Genomic DNA, 21,087 nt, shown 5'->3' on the forward strand with positions numbered 1-21,087 from the left:
TCCAGAAACAGAAGAACAAGGAGACCCAGGGAGGGAGGGGTTTATTTGATGGCTGTTGGGAACTGGATTTGTGCAAACACTCAAGGCTGGCAGAATACATTTAATACACGCTCTTGACCTGTAAGGGCACTGAATTGAGAAAAGTCTGCAAGAGTTGTCTGGGCTTGTTCTTCAGAAGGAAAAAGGCAAGGTGTAATAGGGGAGCTGAGTACATGTCTTGTGACCCAGGAAAGGGAGAGGAGAGCATTGTTATGGTGTGATCAGAGCCAGAGCAGTGTGGCTGAGGGGAAGCAGTTTGACTGGGAAGCTCCTTGTTCCTTTGATAACCAGGTATGAAGATGACTAGCCATTCATTGTGCAGAGACAATGCTATATGAAAACTTTACTTTTCCTCCTGGACATGAAGACCTTTTTCATAGCTCCCTTTCATCTAAGTAGGCCGGATGGCTGTTCTGGCCAAAGAGATATAGATAGAATTCAGCACAGCGCTGAAGCCTGGAAAGGGCTCAGATCTTGTCTATATCTGGCCTAGCAAAAAAAAAAAAAAAAGCAAAAGAAACTGCTTAGTTTCCCACTGTAACTGAGAGTGGAGACATCCCCAAGATTGTTGTGGGAGGCCGTACAAATCTGTAAGGAAGCTTGGAGTAATGTGGGAGTTTAAAGAAAACGCAAAGAAACTCTGAGGCATCTGGCTGGTATGCTCAAAATTTGGAATGTGGCACCATTTGTTTTGTGTTTGAGGCTAGTCTAGTCTATTTATATGATTACTGGGCTTGGAGAATTTTAAGAAAAACACTACTGCCATTTAGAATTTCCTAGATTTGATGGCCTCAACTGAATGTTATTATTTAAGTACTAAATTAGATCAAAGGTTGAGCATCTTATGTTGGTTACATTTTGCTTGCTCATTTGGAGGGATAAGGTAGAAGAGAAAGGCTGTAAGGGCTTGTCTACACAACAATGGGATTTTATTTCCTAAAACGTTTTGTTGCAAATGATGATGCACCTGTGACAAGCTGGCTGTGGTCAGGGTGGAAATGGGAAGACAAACCACACTTAACCTATGACTTCTAAATAGTCAGGGCTGAGCTAGACCAGAGTTGGGCTTTTCTCTGAGTTACAAAGCAAGTCTCTATTGATGTTTTATACCTTTTTCTTTCACTAGTCTTCAAGCTGTTGAAATATTTTTTCAATTACTTGTCATTTGTTGTTGTTTTGTCTAGGTGAATCATCATGAAAACTAAGTAGACAAAAAAAAAAACAAACACCCCAATCATCAGAGAAAGGATATTTCAAAACTGCCCATATTTAGTAATTGACTAAGGTCTTATTGAATGCAGCTTTATTGATAGTGATGAGATTACAAAATAACACTGCATACATTTTAGTTTGTTGTTCCTTACATAGTACCAGAATGTTTTAAGCAAATGAAATTTTTTTTTGCCAAAATCTGCTGAATAAATAAAAAGTTTTTAAAGAATATCCAAGACAAATAATTTATTTCAAATTCCCTGAGAGGGCAAATTAAATGGTCTTTACCCAACGAATGTGCTGGAGGGTAAATCTTTAATATTTTAGAGTGTTTAATTCTCATAATTACCAATAGAGCACTGTTTGGAAAATTATGCTGTAGGTTTTTTTGGCATGAAAATAAATACTGAAAAGTAATTCCTTTTAATGCTGCCTTGTGCTGGAGAACCTATTCATCAGTGGCTGGAATAGGGATCTAGCTCATTCAGAGATTACATAAATTCATTTGGTTGTAACTAACGGAAAAAAATTAATGAGGTGATTTTAGTTTCTTTCGCCTAGTAACTTGGATGAGTTCTGAAGACACTTGGCCAGGATAACTATCAAAAAAATAAAATTAAAAAGTTGACCTTTTAGAACATACATATTTCCAGGTAAACTTCTATTTACATGTGTATTTGTAAAATACACTTACTACAACTGCTGCTCTACCTTAAATCATAGAACCATTCAGTACTCACTTTCTTATGGCATCAATTATACCTCCTCACTCATAACACTTCACCACCATCTAATCATCTTTTAAAATTATACGAATCTGTACCATCACTGTCCTTCTATTCAAAACCATTCTTACAACATACGAAGTAAAAATAAAATTCATTCAGTGCACCGAAAGCAACTAATGCATCAGGGATGACAATTTGGCACCAAGAACCTAACTAAAAATGGACAAACTACGTTAAAGTTTGGCTTCCTGCAGACTTTCTCATCAGGTCTCTGGCCCATTCGGAAAAAGAGAGCTTGAATTTTATTATTTCAGCTGCTGGGTAACATGCAATTTCTCTGATACATTGAACTGATGCTTTTATTTGATCACAGGACTCAGACATTACAAAAATAACAAGTCATTTTCTTTAATAAAAAATAAAAGGAAGTATATGGTTGGGTCCTAAGATTCTGGAGAGTAATTGAATGTAAGCTTAAAAACATACTAAATATTTTCCACTTGGGAAATCTGGAGAAACTAGGTTTCTAGCAGCAACTGCTTCAATAGGTGGTTTAAAGAATATGTTTCGCTTACACATGAAAGGGGACACACATTATTTTGATTCTGCATACTTTTATGTCTTTCAATTGGCAATACAAGATGTTCCAGGATATGAAACTTTCATCAATCCTTACATTCCATACTCCTCGCCAATGTGGTATGTCAGAAATTCCAACATTCCAAATTCATATTGGTCTTTATTTTCCTAACTGTTGAAGCAGAAGATGGAACAGCAACGTACCTAAGAATCTGGTAAGCTCACATATGTGGATTTTCTGAGTTTTCAGATAAACAATGAAGAAAATAAGTTAAATAGTAATTTTAAATGATTTATCCAGCTCTAACATGTCTCCAGTTTCATCTCTAGAAAGCCACTGCCAAGTTTTCGCACAATCTATTTTATCAAGCTTTGATAGACGAAAAATCCTCTAGTTTCAGTATCTCTTCTCATTATTCCATCATGTAATGTTACAACTGATTGATTCTCATTTCATTTCAAGCCCTAGGTCCTCCTTTTCATACAATACTTCCAAGATGTCAATGGGAACACATCTATTAGTGTGCATCAAGGAATTACATCTGTTCACCCACTTATGATGTGTAGTCCACAATAAAACACCTTTTCTCTAAAAATTAACCGTATACTATAGGCTTCTCAGTTGTATGAGTGTGTGCGTATACACACATAGACATACACCAAGGCAATATACCATATCCACATACACCAAGGTAAAAGAGTCTTTGTGTAGGATAAGGAAACAGCCCAGTGCTTTTACATTAATAATGTCTTGTTCTTAATTTACAGCGTTTGTAGCCCCTACCTGAGTGTTATCATTAAATACCCAGAGATTGAACTTTTCATAAGGGGCAATGATATAAAATTGTTCCACAAAGTGTACTATATGAACCACTTTTCACAGTTCAGATAACATATTTTAGAAATAAATATCATAACTCTAGCAACAACCTATCTACACAAAGTGGAGAGGATGAGATGAATGAAAACCAAATTATATTTCCATATAACTCATGTTCAATTCCTAAATAGCTTGTTTTATTTTTCAAAATCCAATTGCACATAACCCATAATTGATAGGCCACTTCCTCTCCAAAACAAATAAACTGTCAAAGAATAAATTGATAAATTATAAAAAAGGAAAATATGTATCATTTACTACAGTCATTCCCTTTCCTCAAAACTTGGCAAACATATAAGAAAAATGCTATCAAGTGGATATACTTTGATTATAAATCCAAAGCTAATTTGGAGCAGATGAGATTAATAAAAATAGGACAGAATGAGCATATATTTTTATATATGTGAGATGAGTGTTTGATTTTTACTTAAGAAATCAGGGGGATCCATATGAAATGGGAAACAATGGCATTTATCAACAGGAGAACCCGTTCATCCAGTTACTACCAAATCTGCAAATTCCAAATGTTTCTTTCATTCTTGTCTTACAAAAGATTGGGGCAAATAAAATTATTATTATTAGTTGTATAAACTTCAGGCTCTCTAAGCTTCAAGCTAACGGTCCTTAGGGACATAGTTTTATTTGGTGATCTTTGCAGGGCATACATTAGGGCCAAGGTTGCCTTTAACCAGGTTGGTGTAGCTTTTACGGTGAGGGTAAGGCTCCCAGGGTATGTGAAATTCTTCTTTAACAGAGGACAAGGGATAAAATGCAAATCCTTCTGGTTGAAACAACCACATGACTTAAATTTACATTATAAATTAAATGACTCAAATCAATTCCTTGATTGACAGCAGGATTTTATGGTAGAAAATAAACTGGGGCCTGAGGCATGGAAAAAGAGAAATGTCCGCTAACGCAAAGGTTATCAACTTTACGGTCCCTGGGTGGAATCCCTATTCCTTTTCGGTCAGATCTTGTTTTAAGCTTTATTACGTTGTCATGGGATATCTTTCAAAATCCTTTACTCAATCACATTTGGGGGAAAAATTGTGTTGAAATAGAGAATTAAATCAAGTCTACGTAGATCGACAATTTCCATTTTTAAATAAAATCTATATGAATATCTTCAACTTCCTAAAGAAAAAAGAGAGAGAGGAAAATAAACTTTTGAACATGAAATCACTTACATAAACCTCAAGTGTACTAAAGTGTAGAGGAAAAAATCTCAAATGTGGGTGTAACCGCTATACATTTAGGAAACATGCCGCCTTGGAACAGTGCCTATAACGAATTCCGTCTGCCACCCAGTGGCCGCTGAAATAAATTGTTTCTTTTGTTGGCCATGGCCCTGTATTTTGATTTAAAAAAAAAAAAAAAAAAAGAGGTAGATTATGCCATACCAGGAATTTAAAGCCATCAGGACATGTGCCTCGACATATTTTACAATACAATCAGTGTAGTAAATGTTAAATATTTTCCTTTTCGCGAACTCAGAGGTTAACCACGTGGCTCTATGAATAAATAAGGTATTCTTTCTGCGTCCCTGCATCTACCTGGGCTCAGATACTGACTGGCACAGAAGATACCGAACTGGCCCGGGATTCCCGAGTCACGTTGTTGGGCATCGAGAGGGTGCAGCAGGACACGCCGACGGTGGCCTCGGGTAGCTCGTCGTCCTCCATCCACTCGTTGAGCTCGGGGCTGAAGCACTGGATGCACTTCTTGTACTTCTTCTCGCCCTCGTTCCAGCCCCCGACCAGGTAGGCGCGGCCGTGCAGGGCCGAGACGCCCGCGGTGCTCACTCCCACCTGCAGCGGCGCCGCGTAGCTCCACTGACCTGTCGCGGGGCTGTAGCACTCCACGGTGAGCACGTCCACGCGCTCCCCGCGCGGCCCTAGCTGGCTGCCGCCCATCACGTACACTCTGTCGCTCAGCGTGACTGCGCAGTGCCAGCCCCTGGGTGTGCTCAGGCTCGGCAGCTCCTGCCACAAGTCGCTGGCCGGGTCATAGGCGCACACAGAGCGCGAGTATGCGTTGGCGATGTAGCCTCCGGTCACCAGCACGCGGCCGTCGGCGACCGCACTGGCGTGGCAGCAGCGCGCCACCTCCAGGGGCGTCTTCGGCTGCCACTGATTGGTGGAGGGCACGTAGCACTCCAGAGAGGCCAGGCTTCCTTCTGCGTTGCGGCCGCCCGCGGCGTACAGGAGCCCGTTGAACACGCTCAGGCTGAAGTGCGTGCGCTTCTGGTTCATGCTGGCCAGGTGTATCCAGGTGTTGAAGCGGGGATCGTATCTGGAAATGACAGAGAAGGTGTAACAGCTTTGTCGACGGCAGCTGGGGACCCCATGTTACTCCGCAAACCATAGTGGGAAGCCTGACACTACCCCTGCAAGGAGGCGAGGACCTGGTCCAGCTCCTCACCTGGAGGCTGGCGTTTCTCTCTCAGCCAGTAAAAATGTGTGACACTTGCTAAAGACAAAGCAGGCATTGAGTACCCCTCGCCCCCGCCTTTCCTCCGTTTATAAGCACTCCCTTTATGGGGCCGCTTGGAGAAGAGCCCACAGAGACTGAGCTTTCAGCCCCCATTTCTTCTATATTCAAATATCTACATACAGCGGGATTTATGAGATGTGCACATGGGGGATACTGGGCATTTGTGGTGATCAGAGGAGGGCAACACCATATTAAAGTCAATTCTGCATATCTTCAGATGCCAACCATTCCCAGCTCCCTCTCACTGTTTAAGATACGAATTGACTGATTGGATTTCTCAATTTCTCGCAAACCCCTTATTTCTACACCTCTCTTGGCCATTGCGACAGTAAAGCCCAAGCCACTCAACAAAGTCTTCTCCTGTCTGTTAGACTGAGAGCAATGGAACTCATGTCTAAAAGCATCATCAAAGGCTTAACTTTGGATACTTTTCTATTTTCCAGCACTTATTGGTAGAGAAGACTTTTTAGTTTAAGGATAAATATATATATATATTTTCAGTGCTTGGAACTATCCATGTATAAGCACTGAAATCAATACCTCAAAAAGCGACTTGAGTACTAATAGGTGTCTTTTCAGCAGGAGGAAAATAAGCATAGTGAACTGATGCTTTCCTGTTGACATAGTTCAGAAATATTGTAAATACAGAACTCACTCCTTCAGTCTGATGTTCGTCTTTGTCCCATGTAACTTTGTCCTATAGTTAAGATTAAACTTAACTATAGTTACAAATTAAACACTGAAAATCAGTTAATTGTGTTCTTTTCAATGCATACACACATAATGGAATAATAAAGAATATTTTTCATGAAATGCTACACAAATTTTCAGATCTTGCTCATTAGTTATGTTTGACTTCATACTACTACCATGATATAAGCATGATTTTCTGAACATTTCATATAAATGGAAGTTTAATTTTTAATCATAAATATATAAAACAATATGGCATTTGAATTCCATTTTTCTGAAGGATGTGTTTTACTCTTTTACCCTTTTCTATATGTGTCAACAATATTGACACATTTTCTGTTATTCGGTTTTCAAATAAGTATTTCAAAAGAATTAGCTGCCACAGTTTTAGTGATCTCATTCTATTTGCCAATTATGAATTTGACAGTTGTCAGTAGTAGTCACTTAAAATAAATTTTGTTTTATTCTATTCTTTCTTACTACTTAGTGTTAAAAACTAAATTTGTACCTAATTTCTATCAAAAATCAGTATATTGTGAAGAGTACCCAACTAGAAATGAGTAAATGTGAATTGCTGCTTACTGGTGTTATAACTTCTCTGGGTATCAGGTTTCTCATATGTAAAATCAGAATAATTATCTCTTCCCCGCCCACCTCACAGGCTTGCTTCAGGAATCTATAGTGCAAAATGTATATGAATGCACTTTATGTAATATAAAGTGCTGAACATACGTAAGGTGGCATTACTATTATTTTTGATTTACTAAGCCAATGGACTAAGCTAATAAGCAAGATTAATTTATTTCTATGTTAGGGCTATTTCCCTATAATATTGAACCATTTCAGTTCCTAATAAAAGATCAAGTACCTGCAGAAATTGCTGACTGCATGCTTGGCTTGATTTCTTGCATCATTCTGGTCTTCACCACCGGCTACATAAAGAAATCCATCCATCACAGCCACACACTGATTAAAACTTTTGGCTGGCATTTCTGTAAGCTTGCTCCACCCATTTTCAGGGTCTCTATACAAAATGTCTCTGCTAAGGGACTTCTCAGTAAGGCCTGGGCGTCCCCCAACGGTGACGAGGACTCGGCAGCCGCCTCGGATTCTTGTTCGCCTAGATTGTAATGTGTTTTGATGATATGGAAGCAAGTGGTAGTTCATAGCATCTACAAGAAGTTTGTGACAATCAGCATCTTGCATCATTCTTGGGACGGATTGAACATAATTGACCAGGTCTTGTGCAGAGATGGTACCAAAGCGAATATTGCTCAAAAGATCTGCAGCGTATTTTACTCTCTTTTGGTCAAATTCTAACCATTTCATTGCAATCTGGAATGCTACTATCTCAGAAGGCAACTGTAAGTCATCATCTATAAGAAGTTCATTAATTTGTTCAAATGTAAGTTTCATAAACTGATCCGATTCTGCAAATTCAAGGAAGTTATCCCGAATAAATTTCTGGGCTGCTGCTTTTGCATTTTTTAGGGAGTATGTTTCAGCAATATTAACAACATACATGCAGTTCTCAACACTCATCTCCCGTATCAGAAAATCACTGCACATCTTTACAAGAGTATGGATCTGAAGATAAACAGCGGCAGAAATAATGCTTCCTATTGTATACAAGGAGAGAGTGAGCTTTCCAGTGTAGGCATAAGCAATGACAGTGGCCAGGCCTAGTGGTGAGATATCATTGAGATCCACCCTCCGAGTTGATGGGTCTTTTTTCAGGATGTTGTAAAAATACTCACTGCATGAAGCCATCACTGACTTATGAACGTCAAAGGATTTGGTTTTGGTACCAATGACTAAGTCACATAGGAAGTTCTCCTGCCGCATTTTACTTAAACCTTCCAAGAGGTTGGGGCCATAAGAAGCATCTGTTAGTTCAGAGGAAATGCAGCTAAGGCCATTGCCTCCCTCTAGGAGCCCATTCAAAGCATTCAGTTTGTTTAGGGGGCTATCTTCTACGATTATAGTCATCTCATTGATATCTCCTTTGTTCTTTTTGGCAATCTTCTTTTTGGGTGCCATGTTGGCAAATACACTGTCACAGGCAAGAGCTTGCTAAAAAAAAGGAAAAAAAGGCATAGTTTTATTTTAATTGTGCTTTAGACTTTGAAATACTACACTGAGAAACCTTTTCATAAGATAATAGTTTTCATGGCATAAAATAGATTAATTTTAAAAAATAGATTTAAAGACATATTAAACTAGATGCACATTTTACAGATAGGTTACTTCAGCATGAAGCATTGAAGACAATTCTAGGAAGATTTATGTTATCAAATGATATCTCTCCATAACTGTATTGCCAGGTAATTATACAGAAAAAGTGACCACGTTTTCTTTCTTTTTTTTTCTTTCTTTTTTTCTCCTTCCTTCCTTCCTTCCTTCCTTCCTTCCTTCCTTCCTTCCTTCCTTCCTTCCTTCCTTCCTTTCTTTCTTTCTTTCTTTCTTTCTTTCTTTCTTTCTTTCTTTCTTTCTTTTTTTTTTTTTTTTTTTTTAGACAGAGCCTCTCTCTGTTGGCCAGGCTGGAGTGCAGTGGCATGATCTCAGCTCACTGCAACCTCTGCCTCTCAGGTTCAAGCGATTCTCCTGCCTCAGCCTCCCAAGTAGCTGGGACTACAGGTGTGTGCCACCATGCCCAGGTAATTTTTGTATTTTTAGTAGAGATGGGTTTTCACCATGTTGGCTAGGCTGGTCTCGAACTCCTGGCCTCAGGTGATCTGCCCGCCTCCACCTCCCAAAGTGTTGAGATTACAGATGTGAGCCACTGTACCCAGCCAACATTTTCTGATTGAGCTATACAGTAGAATAGTAGTTAATTATCATTTAAAGGGTTTAGTTTACTCTCATGAAAAAGTGAATTATAAACACTCCAAAGATTTTCCTCAGTAAAATACTAAAATTCAGGAATCCATATGAAATGTAGAAAATATTATCAAAAGATTATTTTATTTGCAGTAGCAATGAAACCTGTTATATTTTAAGAGATATACATACTTGACTCGAATTTAGTGAGACACGTATGATAAGTACTATCAGATTTTGCCAGAGGATTTAACAGAGAGGGACTCTAGAGTCCTATATGAAGAGATGGATGTCAATTCAGTGAAATTTTAATTGCTACCTCTATATTTTTTCTTTTTGGAAATTAATAAAATTATTTCAGAGTTTAACTGAGGGAGTGAGTATAAAAGAACATCTAGGAATATTGTTTAAAAATAAAGGAATTCTTACCAGATGTAAAAAAATTAGAGGAACTAAAAATTTTGGATAAGGAATAAAAAGAAATTCAGTGGAATAAGATAAGAGGTCGAAACCTATAAACTCACCAGAACAAAATAAAGGGTGGAAACCCGTATATGTGTGTATGTGTGTATAGATATATACAGTATATATGTGTGTGCATATTTATATATTTATATAGTGTATGTGTGTGAGTATATATATTAGGATAAATGTGGCACTTAAAAAATCAATGGGCAAGAACTTGTAATGATAGTATTAGGTCAACTGATTTCCTACTCTATATATTCACTAAAATAACTTCCAGATGAATTAAATATCTAAGTAACATATACACATACACAAACTTACATCAATCAGAACAAGCTAGGGATCTTGTTTTTGTTTTTGTTTTTACATCTTAGGGTAGGGAAGGCCCTTCTCAGCTGACACAAAATCCAGAAGCCATAAAAGGAAAGACTGAAATATCGGAATATAGAAAAATAAAAACATGAAACAAAACTGACTCTTTAAAAGGCAAGCAACAGACTGGGAAAACAAGTATTTTTAACCTTTTGGTTTTTGAGATAGGGTCTCATTCTATCACCCAGGCTAGAGTGCAGTGGTGTGATTTTGGCTTACTGCAGCCTTGACTTTCAGGACTCAAGCAATCCTCCCACCTCAGCCTCCTGAATAGCTAGGGCTACAGGTACATGCCACTATGCCTGCCTATGTTTTTTTGTATTTTTTTTTTTAAGAGAATGGGTTTCACCATGTTGCCCAGGCTGATCTCAAACTCCTGGGCTCAAGCAATCCACCTGTCTTGGCCTCCCAAAGTGCTAGGATTACAGGCATGAGCCGCGTTGGCCAGCCTAATCTGATGATTTCTTTGGTGCAAATACACTCATCATGGCTGATTTCAAGCTATCAACTGCTTAACAATCAGCTTGCCAAATTTTTGAAAATTCAACAATCAGCTCTTGTGAGCCAGTGTAAGCCAGCTCCAACATAACACTATGGAAAATTTATATCAAAACAGGTTTATGCTAATTATTCAACAATTTTCTCTTTTCACTAGCAGTAACTCATGTACATCTTTCCATAGCAGTACATGTATAAATCCACCTCATTCCTTAAAATCAGTGCATAGTTACACATAGTAAGGGTATATCATACATTGTTCAACTATTATCCTGTTGATAAGCATCTATGTATTTAGGTGGTTTACAATTTTTTGTTTTTGTTGTGTGTGTGTGTATGTGGGAGGGGAGGGGTGGTATGTGTTTTAAATCCCACTGTAATTTTATCCTGAGGGGTAAAACTCAGCTTTGGCTCTCCTTGAAGGGTTATCAATTTGATGGGTGGTGTAGGTGTTAAAGTAATTTTGTAGCCCTTCTATTGTATTTGCTCCTGTTCCTATCCATGCAGAAGAAGAGTAGCAGGTAGGCAGAAAATAGAGATGGTCTATTTCTTTTCCAGGGCTTTTGTTTTCTTCTTTAAGCTTCAGTTATCATATTCACATTTATATTTTTTACAAGACTATAGCACATATACCCTTCATTCTTTTTTTTGCAAACAATGCAAAATGCGTCCTTACCTTGTGAAAATAGATTATGAACCCACTATCATTTTAATGTTCAAATGCATTAATTTATGTGTTGAGTGTCTCCTTGTTGGACTTTCTGGGAGAAACTTTTGAATATTTGTCAGCAAGCGGTTATCAGATATCCATCTTGGTGTGGGCAGCACAGTGCTGGGAACGATGGAGCAGTATAAGATGTAACTTATATTAGAGAGACAAGACATGGCAAATGTAAAATATTAATAAGGAGCTAGGTAAGCATAGCAGAGTAAATTTAGGGGGGAAAGTCCTGTCTGTGTTCCTGGAAGAACTCCTGTGGCCCATTTTTTGTTATTCATATAGATACAGAATTTGTAAATGCTCATTGTTTAGAGGAAATCCTGAGTCTGAGGAGTAATCTGAGTGCCTCAAACTGAAATGCTAAATATTCTGTTACCCATCATTAAGATGTTGTTTCATAAGTAGCATGTAAGGGTCATATTTAAAATATTGATTACTGATAAAACAGGACATCTACTAACCAGAATGGATTCAGGCCACAGTGCTGGACCTGGGTCCCAGTGACTCCCTAGGGTACACTGTGTAATTCTTCAGTTACTAGGTAATAGACCCAGGAGAGGGTGGAAGGGTGGGAGGGACTCAGAGAAGCTCAGGGCAGTAGCTATTTGGCTATTTCAATTTGTTTGATATACACATAATATTTACAGAGAGATCTTAATATTTTAGCATACTTTCTGATCCAAATGGAATTAAATTAGAAATTAATAACAATAAGTTGTCTAGGAAAACCATTTAATTTTCAATATTTGAAAATTAAACAATTTCCTTTTACATTATCCATGAGTCAAAAAAGAAATCACAGGAGAAATTTTGATAATATTTCAAATAGAATGACAATGAAAATATAACATAAATACCAATTTTACTACTTATCTGCCGTGTAACTTTTGATAGATTACCTAGCCTGATAGATTACGTAGCCTCTTACAGTCTCCATTGACTTATTTCTTAAGAGAAGATAATAATAGTGCCTGCCTCTAGGGTTGTCAATGAACGCCTAATGAGGAAATGTCTGTAACAGCATTTTGCAGAGTACCTGACAAAAAGTGAATGCTCAAAAAATTTGAACCATTTTCATGACAAGCAATAGCCTATGTTAGTTGTCTTTGGGAATAAAGAAAGGAGCCTGTTTAAGCTTTAGAGTGAAGTGAATCAGAGAAAGCCACCACATCATGGACAAGCAGTCGTGAGGAGCAGGAGGCAATATGGAACAGTCACATAGTGACTCAGAAAAGAAGTGGCAAACAGCAACCAAGGGAAGAGTTCTGGAACATGTAAATATTTCTATGAGATTTTTAAAAAACGCCAGGGAGAGAAAGGGAATACATGCAAATACACAACCTGAGAAATAGTTTTTCATTTTGATAGGTCGGGCTAACCCCAAAAGTTCAGAAAACTTGGGGCATTTGGTTATAGGTTAGGTGAGCAAAACAACAGAGTACATGGAACAGATTGTGTATCTGGATTTAAGGATTCAAATAAAAAGGACTATTGTGGTGGGGTGGTGTTAGAATGGCAGGTTTTGCAGATAACACGAATCTTGTTGGGTCTTGGTAACTGAAGGGTTTTAAAGAGCAGCATGTATAGGAGGGAGAAGGTTATTAGAAGTACAGGAAATGTTTCAAGTTGCAGCAGGGAGGCGTGACTCAGCCTGTCACATGCATTCAGAGATGGCTGAGGTCATGAGGGAGATAGTTGGGCAAGTAATGTTCGGTCAATACATATAGGAGGTTGGATGCCAAGAAGGCTTGAACCTGATAAATTCATATACAGTCCGGAAGGACTAAGAAATCTCCAGGAAGAGAGAGCGCAACGTGAGGCTAGATGAAATAGTGAAATCAGTAAAAGCTTGCTCTCTCTCCATTTTCTTTCTCTTACTTCCTATTGATGGCTTCTCTTTCCTCCATTGCCTGACCTTCATGCTACTCCTGGTGTTCCCACTGTTGACCCAGCCCTGGCCTGTTCCACTCACGGGAACTTCCATGCCCTTCTTTTTCTTTATATTCTCTTGCCCTTGTCCTATTTCTCTAAGACCCCTCTGGGTAATACATTAGCTAGTCTGACAAATCAATCCAAGCTAACCAGTTAATGGGCAGATCTACTCTTTTTCTCAGATATGCATGGTTTTTGTTTTATAAATAAGTGTCCTTCTATGACTCACATACAAATTTCTATCAGAGTAGCCTTTGTAGAATACATATATTCATATATATGTACTGACTTGCTGAATATACCACATACATTTCAGAAGAATTTGTATTCTGCAATTGTTGGGTATAATGGTCTATAAATAGAACATTATAATCAGGGCAATTGATAATGTTGTTCAGGTAATCTATAACGTTACTGAAAACGTATAGATAGATACACACATGCACACACATATGTATTTATATTTTTTTTTATTAAAAGAAGTCCTTTAGAGCCTGTGAAATCACTTTTTAGAGGTAACTGGCTTACTTAGCTTTCTCCAAAGTGGGGAGAAGGAGAGGAACAGGCAGTAGACCATTTAAGAAACTTGAAGTCATGCTGGGTGCCATGGCTCACTCCTGTAATCCCAGCACTTTAGGAGGCCGAGGTGGGTGAATCATCTGAGGCCAGGAGTTCAAGACCAGCCTGGCCAACATGGCGAAACCCTGTCTCTACCAAAAATACAAAAATTAGCTGGACCTGGTGATGCGCGCCTGTAATCCCAGCTACTCGGGAGGCTGAGGCAAGAGAATCACTTGAACCTGGGAGACAACAGAGGTTGTAGTGAGCCAGTATTGCACCACTGCACTCTAGCCTGGGCAACAAAGTGAGACTTTGTCTCAAGAAAAGAAACCGTTGAAATCAAAGCCTGCAAGCAACTTTCTTGTGGCCAGATTTTCCTATCTATACTCATAAATTCAGTCTTTCTTTAGAGCTACCATGATATCTCATTGCCGGGTCTGTAACTCATAGGTAAGGTTGTCTGCCCACCCACCCAAGTGTTCTCACTCTGTGCCATGCTCCTCCAATAAGGACACTGCTGCGGATCCTTCAGAGGAACCAGAGGATCAGGATCATTGCTTTGAAGCTGAGCAAAGCTCTGATGTTGACTTCAGGGCTGCAGAGTTGTTCATTTGTTCCTATGTCCTAACAAATGCTCTGCCTGTGGCCCTGCTCCTGCATCTCCCAAAGCCACTGCTTTTCTCAACTTGAGGAGAACTGTGGTCAACTGATAATTAATAAGCCCCATCTTGTGCTGCAGGCCCTGTTACAGAAAAGACTAGCTCCCTCTTTATGGGGGATCAGAAATCAGAGGCTAAGTTCTCATGGGGCATACAGGAAAGGCTTTAACAAACTCTCCAGGCCCCTCACATTGGAGCCTTTCTGGGTACAGACACAACGCACGTCACACTGGGTGCAAACACACACACACCTGCCTAAACACACAGCACACCACTTGATGAACCAGGATTTTTCCACAATCATGTTTAAGTTAAGAGCAAGGGCAATCTTCAAGGAAAGAAGTCATCAAAGGCCAGCAAAGTAATATATTTGCACAGGAAAGGAAAGTGGAACGATTTAATTTACTTCCTTTTACTAATTTGGTCATAGTGCTGGGCTTCGAGGCTGATGATATGGGCTAATAGATGACTGGGAAAAAATTGAGTATTTTTAAAAACATATTATCCAGTAACCAGGTCACATGTGGACATGTAGTCAGAGCAATTCCTACAGGAACTCTCACTGTTTTTTCCTACAATGTTACCAATGTTCACTGTGCACTCCTAGGTCATCAATGAGGGTCACAATGACAGTAAAAATGTGGCTGTGAGGAAGAGGTGTTACAAAAATGAGTTACATGTATGTGTTCATATGTAGAGTATAACTTACATGTTGAGCAATACATTTTGAAACATTCCATTCTTTTTGATTCAATTAATACTTTAACTTTGCAAAGTTGGATGAGGGTTTTACTTACTCTTTTTTTTTTATTTATTTTTAAGCTCTCTCTCTTTCTTTCCTTTTTAACAGAGTGAATATCTTGTTGTCAGCTGCTCAGGGCTTCCCAAGCTGGGTAGCCAGGGCCCAAGCTTGGTAGCCAGGGCCATCAGCCAGGATGTGATTACTATACCCTAGGGAGGGCTTTGACTCGGATTATGGTCTGCATGGAAAGGCATGCATCTTTGCTAAACTGCCCGTGGCTGGGAGAGTGTGAAGGCCGTTTCTCCATTTTTCCTAAACCACAGCAGGCTTGGTTCTCCCTGGCTACCTAAGGGGGGCTCTAACACATTGCCTTTTGGGATCAAAGGGAGGAAGAACTTTACAAGCTTCTGCCAGGACTGTTGGTGGCTTGCACTTTTCACACTATTCCTACCATAGTAGGAATTCTGGAAGGAGGAGCAGGTTTAGCCACAGCAGCTGAGGTTGTGTAATGGGATGAACAGCTATTTGGAGGCACTGCCAGTCCCTTCCCTTTTTGGGTCAAAGAAAAGACTTTGCACAGGATGCAGAGGGTTGTAGAAGGGTCCCTACGCTACTGGAGTTATCCTTTCATTCTGTGGAGGAAGCCCAGAGAATTCACCTTCCCTTGCTATGGACTCCACAGTCTCTCTCCCTCTGCTCTATCTGCTATCACGTAGAGCAGCCTCTTGACTACCCTGGAAGAGCTGCCCATTAAAAACTGGGCAGAAGGGTAACAGAGAGGCAATTCCACACTCCCCTCCCCATGCCCACTGCAGATCCTGGCTCTTGGGCCATTTCTAGTGCCATGTATTCAACACCTGATAAGCAGCTGGGCAGAATTACGTAAATCATCACATTTTTCATCATCTTTTCTATTTGCCAAATTTAAGTATATTAATTCTTAAATATCCATCACCAAGCAGGAATCTGTGTTATGTATTTACTGTAAATTGATAACTCCATTTTCATCTAAAAAACCAGCTATATAGCTAGTGTTTATTAATTGAGAGTATACTACATGCTGGGCCCTGTAAGGTATGTTAAGTACTTTACATAATTTTGGTTTTTAAATTTAAATATTACAGATATCCTAAAAGTTAGGTTATATTATGTTCATTTTACAAATGAAGAAATTAAGAATCAGAAAGAGTAAAAAAGATTTGTCCAAGATCACATAAGTAAGTGTGCAGTGTGTGCTGGGGCAAAAATTCAAACCCATGGAAACCCTGGCCCCCTATATTGTCTTCTTTAAATCCAGGGTAGAATAAAAACTGTAGTAGGTTAAAAGTTAGCTTTTTCTACCATGGGAGGATAGAGACAGTGCAAGGTATAGCTGGTGTTTATAAAATTAAAATTTTGATACGGAGAACATGAAATGGTTCGTTCTGGTTCCAAATACTGGAATAAAAAAGTTACCTTTTTGAATGTAAAATAAATTTGTTTGGGGACACATCGATCCTGTGGATTTCTTTATCCTATCAAGGGCAGTAAGAATGTGAAAATCCAATAGGTTAGGTAAGCCAAATAAATAGGGACAAGGAGGGCTTGCATGACTCTGTTTATCAGATAATCAAGCACTTCCTTTACAAGTATCAGATTGAATATGAAATTATCATTTTTTTGTTTAAAAGCAAATACTTTCAATTTCATATGGTTCCACTTAGCTAGAGGCTGTGCCTAACTTTATCTATAAAGAATACAAACTGTATGCACAAAGTTAACTACAATTCTATTCTCTAAGGCTGGATATAGGACACAAGGACACAGTACAAAAGTTTTTGTTTAGGTTTTGTTGAAAACTTTAGTAAAATGGCTCTTTTTCTTTCCTAGTATTTTGTGTGTTGGAGGGAGAGGAGGTTAGAAATTGAGTTTTTAATCATCATAGAACTGAAAATTGGGTTTTGGTGTTCATTCTGCTCTAACCGCTTGATAGACCTATGTCAGAACGTCCAACCTATCAGGATTTCAGTTTAATCATCTGTCAAACAAGGAGATGCATTACTTTTGCTTCTATAATTTTACAGAGAGTTATGAATACACAGCTGACTTTCGCTGTCAGAATTGTCAAAATCTGTTCCTACATCAAATGTCCCTTTAATATGGCCTTCCATATCTCTAGAATCTACTCATTATCAGATAGGGATGAACTGACTGAGACAAGGTTTCTTTACATGGGATCTATATGTCTGGGTCTGAACAGCTGGATTTAACAAATAAAAATACAAGATGTCAAGTTACATATGAATTTCAGATAAACTATGAATCATATTTTAGTATAGGTACGTCCCAGGCAGTGTTGGGGACATACTTATACTAAAAGTTGATTTGTAGCTTACCTGCAATTTAAATGTAGCTGGATGATCTGACTTGTACCTGGCATTCCTGATCTGGGTTGGGTATCAGGTGAGTCCATGAGTCCTATGGGATAGTCTGAAACATACTGTATGCATATGTTTATGTGTACTTTCCACATAGTGGGCTCTGCATTTTCATGAGATCCATAATCCGAAGTAGATCCAAAATGACTGGACTGAGAATAATGCTGCCAAGCTCTGGCACATAATTGGACCCTTGTCTGTAAGTGGGCAAGTCCATGTGAAAGCATGGCACTTAAATTCTTCCTGGCCCCAACTGATCCCAGAAGAAGGCCCCCAGAACTGGTTACAGAAAAGAGTTGTTACTTCATATTTGAGAACATTTTCCTTCCCACTGCCCTGCACCCGTGCTTCCTGGGAGAGCGTCCACAACAGGGCAAGCTGAAAAGCCATGTGTGCTAAAGTGTCACTGTCACTCTCATGCCAGTATGAACTGGGATCCCAGAATGTCTTTTTGCCAAAGGGGCGAATCAGCTGCTCCTGCTCCCTGTCCTGGCCACATTCCTATCACTGCATCTGTCGGGGCTCATCAGCCCTACCTCCAGGAATAGCAACCCTCCTGGCTTCTGTCGCTTGCCATTTTAAGTCCAGCTTCGGGGTGATGGGGGTGGGGGGTGGTTTCCACTTTACCATGACACTTCCAACGTGATTTTAAATATAAAATATATGTCAGCATAATGACATGTGCACATTTAAGACAAATACCTATTTTTTAGCCAAACAACAATTTTTTTTTTTCCAGAAAGGATATTTCCATTTTGTCAATAGGTTATATTTCTGGGAATTCAGAGTTGTCCGATATCTGTGCTACAGATTTAGTTAAAACTGGTAACATTTTATCCAAACTGATCAGTACCAAATGTTAAAATGATTCTTGATAAAAATAAAGATAGAATTCTAAACTTTGTGAACAAAGCCTAAGAATTTTCTCTCCTTCTCCTTCTCTATAAAGTAGTGAAAGAAAAATATATCTTAAGCTTTAGAGATTTAGAATTTTTGTGAGAAATTACAGGTGGTTTTACGTTTATAGCGCATCGCTGTCATGCATTTCTGTTACTGTGACATTCTCCTAACACACTACATTTCTCAGATTTCAAAAAAATGTTTTCTATCTCCCAACTTCAGATTAGGGACATGAACCACCTGACCCAGCTGTAGACTCCCTTCAGTGAAATAGCTCTACAACCACAAACCCTCAGCCCACCGTCTCCCACCCACACATCCACACACACCCCAGGATCTAGAAGGCAGGAATTGGAGACTCTGGTCCCAGCTCCTTACCCTCCTTGGGTGAAGTGGCAGGTCAACTGGAGATGATGAAGTTTTAGCAGGAGACTCCTCTTGGGAAGGGATCTGTGGAGACAGAGAGAGGGAGAAGGAAAATCCAGTGGGGAGCCACCAGCAGCCACCTGACAAGACCCGACTGCAGCAATTTTTAGAGTGACCCTTTGCCGTCCCACTGGATAAGGCAGGCCGAGCCTGCGCTTTGGCCGGGAGCACAGCAGCGAGCGCCCTCCTCGCCGTCTTTGGCCTTCAACTCTCCGGGCCAGCCGGGGGCAGGGGGCGGGGCTCCGGTTGGTGGAGAGGGATTGGGTTTCTTGACCTGACCGGCTGTTCAAAAATAAAAAAAAAAAAGAAGGAAAGAAAGAAAGAAAGTCAAGAGCTCAATCAACCTGTGTGAGAGGAAAGAAAATTAACTCGATGGGTGTTTAATTGTTGGAAGCAGGGATTCTAGTAGAGTAAGGAGAAGAGAAGGCTGTGGATTAAAAATTAGTTTTTGGAAAGGTAATTAGCCTGGTCACCTACGGTCTTTTGAGAAGAGAGTGGTTATAAATAGCCTGTTCTTTATAAGAGGAGCACTTATCTATCAGACATGGTACTTTCTACAGCACCTCACATGTGGTTCTAACATTATTAGGTTCATTTTATAGTTTAATAACGTGAGGTTTATGGCCAGCGATTTTCCCGTGATCACAGAGAGGTCTGAGATTAACACACACTCTGGTACACATGCCTACCTTGGCAACACTTCATGAGAAAAAAAAAAAATTAAGGGTTGTAATTGACTAAAAACTTTTAATGGGCACCAAGAGTGTGAAATGGTTGCTTAAAAAGTTAGCATGATATTAAGCTACAATAATAGAAAAATAGTTCATGGAAAATAAATGTTCTAATTATTCTTCATTAGTCAGACGATGTGTTAAGCATCGCTTTGCCATCTTGGCACTCTGAGAACTTACTCTTCATCCTACAGAAGATAACTGGAACAAAAAAACTTCAGCGGTGGTGCATGTTGGAAACATCTGAAGAGAAGTATGACAAAGAGAGGAATTTTAAGATAGGTGAGACTCCTGAGAGCAAGTGTTGTGGGGGCTGTTGTACAGCAAGGGGATTCAATCAAAATTTCTGTAGCCTAAAATGTCAAAATTTGTAATGTGCAGTAATTCCAGGGAAATACCTTAAAATAAAGAAGAGTGCAGATAACAGCTGGGTTCTAATGATGACAATGTCAGCCTTGTAAAAGAGCCAGTTCTCTATAATTAGAAGGGTGGAAGTAAAAGAAGTTGCAGGACTGGTGTGACATTGAAGGGACTCTGTCTATGGCTGGAGGCTTCACTGCGTCATCTCTGATATCTTTCCGACTCTAAGCCTCTTTGATTCTACATGTACCAGTCTCCAGTTCACCTGAGACTCTCATTTCACTGGATAGCATCTGTCTATTGACTACTTCTGTTGGAATTCCCACCAAGTTTTTAGTAGGAAAAACTATTTTGATTTTTTTTTTAATTCTTTGCTTCCACCCATAGCTCTCCAGCACAGAATGCGCTGGGAGTAAATCAAAGAAGTTTATATTATGGTTTGCTTCTAAGCAATTCTACTTGGTCCCACCTCCTTGACTCAGGTAAAGGGTCAGAATATTCCATTTTTTTTTTTTTTTGTAGAGACAGGGTCTCACTATGTTGTCCAAACTGGTCTCAAATTCCTGGTCTCAAGTGATCTTTCTGCCTTGGCCTTCAATCTTGTTTTATTATAATAAAAGTCAGCCTTATATCAGTATTTATGATAATGACGATATAATGATAGAAAGGGCCTTCAAGAAGATGTTGGTACCAATATTATCATCTTCAAGGGTTCAGGACTATTAATTCCAGTTTTACTGGAACATCACTGAGATGCTTCTTTCAATAGAATATAGTTTAATGTTAAGATACGAACACAAGTGGAAGAATAAAAGGCAAAAGATGGAAAATCTAAGACACTTTAAAAAATCAT

General features: G+C 39.2%; 1 protein-coding gene across 1 annotated transcript; it reads right to left on the reverse strand.

Annotated features, from left to right (window-relative positions):
* Window positions 1-1,307: 1,307 nt before the first annotated feature.
* On the reverse strand, window positions 1,308-19,197 carry KLHL31 (kelch like family member 31). The gene is made up of 3 exons (XM_025383426.1): window positions 19,096-19,197; window positions 7,496-8,700; window positions 1,308-5,733 (listed from the first exon to the last, which is right to left on the reverse strand). The coding sequence occupies exons 2-3, from the start codon at window positions 8,665-8,667 to the stop codon at window positions 5,001-5,003; spliced, it is 1,905 nt and encodes a 634-aa protein (XP_025239211.1). The 5' UTR covers window positions 8,668-8,700; window positions 19,096-19,197; the 3' UTR covers window positions 1,308-5,000.
* Between the last annotated feature and the right edge of the window lie 1,890 nt (window positions 19,198-21,087).

This window comes from Theropithecus gelada, chromosome 4 (assembly GCF_003255815.1).
Source record: "Theropithecus gelada isolate Dixy chromosome 4, Tgel_1.0, whole genome shotgun sequence".
NCBI lineage: Eukaryota > Metazoa > Chordata > Mammalia > Primates > Cercopithecidae > Theropithecus > Theropithecus gelada.

Bases quoted from the DNA above. Each gene is read 5' to 3' on its own strand.
- KLHL31 (XM_025383426.1), bottom strand. From the start codon at position 8,667: ATGGCACCCAAAAAGAAGATTGCCAAAAAGAACAAAGGAGATATCAAT. The intron at 5,734-7,495 runs GTACTTGATCTT...TGTCATTTCCAG, and splicing joins GCAGTCAGCAATTTCTGCAG to ATACGATCCCCGCTTCAACA.